The sequence below is a fragment of the Molothrus ater genome, chromosome 1 (assembly GCF_012460135.2).
Source record: "Molothrus ater isolate BHLD 08-10-18 breed brown headed cowbird chromosome 1, BPBGC_Mater_1.1, whole genome shotgun sequence".
NCBI lineage: Eukaryota > Metazoa > Chordata > Aves > Passeriformes > Icteridae > Molothrus > Molothrus ater.
Window position 1 is genome coordinate 13600450 of NC_050478.2, and position 4701 is coordinate 13605150.

Here is a 4701-nt window from a genome sequence, read left to right on the forward strand (position 1 = left end):
GCGCGTCTCCGCACGGGCGGGGGCCGAGCAAACACCGCCACGTCCCCGCAGCCACTGCGACCCAGCAACACCCACCGCGGCCACAGTCCGGCACCGGCGCCACCTTAAGGAGCCCCGAGGCCCGCCCCCCGCGTCCCGCCCGAGCGCGGCTGATAGGCGGACGAGGCGGCGGGGGCGGGGTCTGGCGGCGCTCGCTATAAATATTCATGAGAGCGCGGTGGCCGGAGCGCCGCTGCCGGGGCCGGAGAGCGAGAAGTTGGCGGAGGCGCTGCCGCGCTCGACCTGCGGCTCAGGTGGTGCGATCGCGGCCAGGGCGCCCGGGAGCCGGAGAGGGACCCAGCGCAGGGCGAGGACCGGCCGGCTGGCAGTCACCCGCGGAGCCCTGCGCCCGGGCGGGCGGCAGAAGGAGCCGCTCCAGCCGCCCCAGCTCCGGCCCTGCCGCTGCCCGTTCGCTCGGGGCGGTGGGAGCCCGGCACCGCCTGGTTCCCGGGACGTCTCAGCCTTCTTCACCGCGCCGCCCGGGGGCTGACGGCGAAACTTCTCTGCTGCCGCCGCCCCGTGCCCGGCCGGCGCTGGAGCAGCGGCGAGAGGAGCCGCGCCTCCCCCTGCGAAACCGACCCCGCGGGGAGCGATGCGACGGCGGCTGAGGGGCCTCCCGTGAGCCGACCCCCATCCTCCGGCACCGAGTGGGGGCTCCCCGTCACCGGGTGCCCGCGGACGACGGAGTCCGGCGGGAGCTGCGAGACCGCTCACCTGCGACCGGCACGGAGGGGGCCGCCCTCCGCCCCCCCGGGGGTAGCCGGGGCGGGGGGGTGCTGTGGCGCCGCGCTCCCCGCGGCTGCTGAGCGGGACGGGAGAGGAGCCGGGGCCGCCGCCCGCGCGTCGCCGAGCATGGAGTGGAGTTACCTGTTGGAAATCACCTCGCTGCTCGCCGCCCTGTCCCTGCTGCAGCGCGCCGGCTGCGCCGCCGCCTCGGCCGCAGCCGCCGCGTCCTCCTCCTCCTCCTCGGCGAAGGAGCTGTCGTGCCAGGAGATCACCGTGCCCCTCTGCAAGGGCATCGGCTACAACTACACCTACATGCCCAACCAGTTCAACCACGACACGCAGGACGAGGCCGGGCTGGAGGTGCACCAGTTCTGGCCGCTGGTGGAGATCCAGTGCTCCAGCGACCTGCGCTTCTTCCTCTGCAGCATGTACACCCCCATCTGCCTGGAGGACTACAAGAAGCCGCTGCCGCCCTGCCGCAGCGTCTGCGAGCGGGCCAAGGCCGGCTGCGCCCCGCTCATGCGCCAGTACGGCTTCGCCTGGCCCGACAGGATGCGCTGCGACCGCCTCCCCGAGCAGGGCAGCCCGGACACGCTCTGTATGGACTACAACCGCACGGACCTCACCACGGCCGCGCCGCCGCCCGCCAAGCCCCCGCTCCGCGGCTCCAAGCCCGGCACCCCCGCCAAGGCGCCCCCCGCCGCCGCCGCCCCGCCGGCCGAGGCTCCGCGCAAGCCGCGGCCGCCGCCTCCCTGCGAGCCGGGCTGCCAGTGCCGGGCACCCATGGTGTCGGTGTCCAGCGAGCGGCACCCGCTCTACAACCGCGTCAAGACGGGGCAGATCGCCAACTGCGCCCTGCCCTGCCACAACCCCTACTTCAGCCCCGACGAGCGCGCCTTCACCGCCTTCTGGATCGGGCTCTGGTCCGTGCTCTGCTTCCTCTCCACCTTCGCCACCGTCTCCACCTTCCTCATCGACATGGAGCGCTTCAAGTACCCCGAGCGCCCCATCATCTTCCTGGCCGCCTGCTACCTCTTCGTGTCCCTCGGCTACCTGGTGCGGCTGGTGGCGGGGCACGAGAAGGTGGCGTGCAGCGGCGGGGCGGGCGCGGGCGGCGCGGGGGCCGGGGCGGCGGGGGCCGGCGGCGGCGCGGCGGCGGGGGCGGCGGCGGCGGGGGGGCGCGGCGCGGCGGGCGGCGCGGCCGAGCTGCAGCCGGAGCTGGCGGTGGCCGAGCACGTGCGGTACGAGAGCACCGGCCCGGCGCTGTGCACCGTGGTCTTCCTGCTCGTCTACTTCTTCGGCATGGCCAGCTCCATCTGGTGGGTCATCCTCTCCCTCACCTGGTTCCTGGCGGCAGGCATGAAGTGGGGCAACGAGGCCATCGCCGGCTACGCGCAGTATTTCCACCTGGCCGCCTGGCTGCTCCCCAGCGTCAAGTCCATCGCTGTGCTGGCGCTCAGTTCTGTGGACGGGGACCCCGTGGCCGGCATCTGCTACGTGGGCAACCAGAGCCTGGAGAACTTACGGGGCTTCGTGCTGGCACCTCTGCTCATCTACTTGGCCATCGGTTCCATGTTCCTGCTCGCCGGCTTCGTCTCGCTCTTCCGTATCCGCAGCGTCATCAAGCAGCAGGGTGGCCCCACCAAGACCCACAAGCTGGAGAAGCTGATGATCCGCCTGGGCCTCTTCACCGTGCTCTACACCGTGCCGGCTGCCAGCGTGGTCGCCTGCCTCTTCTACGAGCAGCACAACCGGCCCCGCTGGGAGGCCACGCACAACTGCCCCTGCCTGCGAGACCAGCAGCCCGACCAGGCCCGCCGCCCCGACTATGCCGTCTTCATGCTCAAGTACTTCATGTGCCTGGTGGTGGGCATCACTTCTGGTGTCTGGGTCTGGTCCGGCAAGACCCTGGAATCCTGGAGGGCCCTCTGCACTCGCTGCTGCTGGGCCAGCAAAGGCGCTGCCGTGGCTGGGGGCGCAGGGGCAGGGGCAGGTGGACAGGCAGTCATCACCACGGCAGGAGGACTCGGGGCCGGAGGTGGTGGCTCACTCTACAGCGATGTCAGCACCGGCCTGACGTGGAGATCAGGCACCGCCAGCTCCGTCTCCTATCCCAAGCAGATGCCCCTGTCTCAAGTGTGAGGAGGGGGAAAGAGGCCAAAGGTTAGGGAATGAGGGACACTGGCCTGCCTAAAATGCCTCCTCACTGTTTGGTGCCATTAATGAACCCCTAATGGTCCTTATTAGCCACAGCTTGTATAGAACAATGCAGCTGGCAGAGGCCCCAGGCTCCAACCCCCTCCTCCTTCCCCTCCATTCAAATGCAGGGAGCATGTACTTCAAGGAGCCAGCTTATTATTTTGCTGGCAGAGGAGGGTAGAGGCTCACCCGTGTCTTGCAGAGGGCAAGGCACAGCAGCTTCTGAATCACTCTGGACTAACAGCAGCTCTTTACTCATGGGAGAGAGGGTCTTCCTCCCCCCCCACCCCGTCCTGAGGTGGGAGTCTGCTGGGGACTGCAGGTTTTTGGGATGTGGATGACCAGGCAAATGCCTTACAATATTGACTGAATCAAAAAATGTCTTAATTATACACCCCAGCTAAATACGGGTTTCCTACATTAAAGGATGTATTTATATAATTATTTGTTACCTTGTACAGATGTGTAAAATATGTATATATCCAAAGCTATACAGTCTGTAAATTTTTTTGTAAAAATTTAGAGGCTACCCCTGTAAGAGCAAATATGAGTATTCTATTTTGTCAATAAAATGACTTTTGATAAATGACCTTTTTCAAGCTTTTCCTCTCCTCCTGCCCTGGTTATTCCAGCTGCTGTATCTTTAGGTAGTTCCATAAACTATGAACTACATTCATTCTCCAGTCATTACCTGTTAAAGAAGTGAGATATGTAGACACAAGAAAACAAGTCATTCAACAAGTTGTTCTGAAAAAGTGTTTGCCAAAACTGGGAGGTGCTTTACCATACTTCTTTCCTTTTTTTAAAGATGATGATGTCTTTGAGCCTTTACAAAAGAGTCATCTCCCGTGGCATGTTAAGTATCCTTTTAAAACGGGTGTTATTTTAGGAATGTGCACACCCGCCTCTCATATCTGTTGTCTACACTTCTGTAAGCACCTGCCTTTCCTGGGATGCATACTGAAGTGTAAAAGGTTAATGTTTTAAATTCATAGCTCATGTACTGTGGTGGAACAGTGAGTTGAAATTTGTTAGATCAATCTCTTCTTAACAGATTAAACTAACATCTTAACTTTTGTATATCAAATATGGTCCTTTTTCAAGAGAAAAGGTATTGTTCTTCTGTCAGGAGTAAGCTAATTTATTTGAGCAGAAGGCTGTTGAATTAACAGAAGAATGCTTTGGCAATTGTTGAACTTTTTACCTGTCTGCCCAGTGGCTCAGAACATCATTCCTTTAAGAGGAGCTAAATGAATAGGGTTAATCTGTAGGGAACTTGGTTTCTTTTGAGTTTGGGAAAACTTTGATCTTTTCTCTTCACCAAACGTGATGTATAGTCTGAAGTTTCTTTCCCTGCTGCCTGGTTCCTCTTGTTGCAGACCAATTGGCCACCATGGAGCCTTAAAGTTCTTCAATTAAAGGGACATGGGACTTTTTTTTTTTTTATTTTAAGAGGAAGACTTGTAACAGTTAGTGAACACCAGAGGGAAAAGGGAGAACAGCCTTTTAAACAGCTTTTCCCTGCATTGTTAGCCAGACTGCAGGCAGCAAGGCATGGCTTGGAGCATTATAGAAAAGAGCTATGAATGCCCTACAGGTGGTCTGCTCACATAATCTCCCCAATTTAAAACATTTTCCTTTACAGGACAATTGCATTACAAAACTCCCTTCTCTTTTGGTCCTAATTGAACCAAAGAACAACTACAAGATTTTCTTTAAAAACTGAGTGTCCAAAAA

General features: G+C 60.2%; 1 protein-coding gene across 1 annotated transcript; it reads left to right on the top strand.

Moving 5' to 3' along the window:
* Positions 1-227: 227 nt before the first annotated feature.
* Positions 228-3553, top strand: FZD8 (frizzled class receptor 8). The gene has a single exon (XM_036406857.1). The coding sequence runs from the start codon at positions 892-894 to the stop codon at positions 2905-2907; it is 2016 nt and encodes a 671-aa protein (XP_036262750.1). The 5' UTR covers positions 228-891; the 3' UTR covers positions 2908-3553.
* The last annotated feature ends 1148 nt before the right edge of the window (positions 3554-4701 follow it).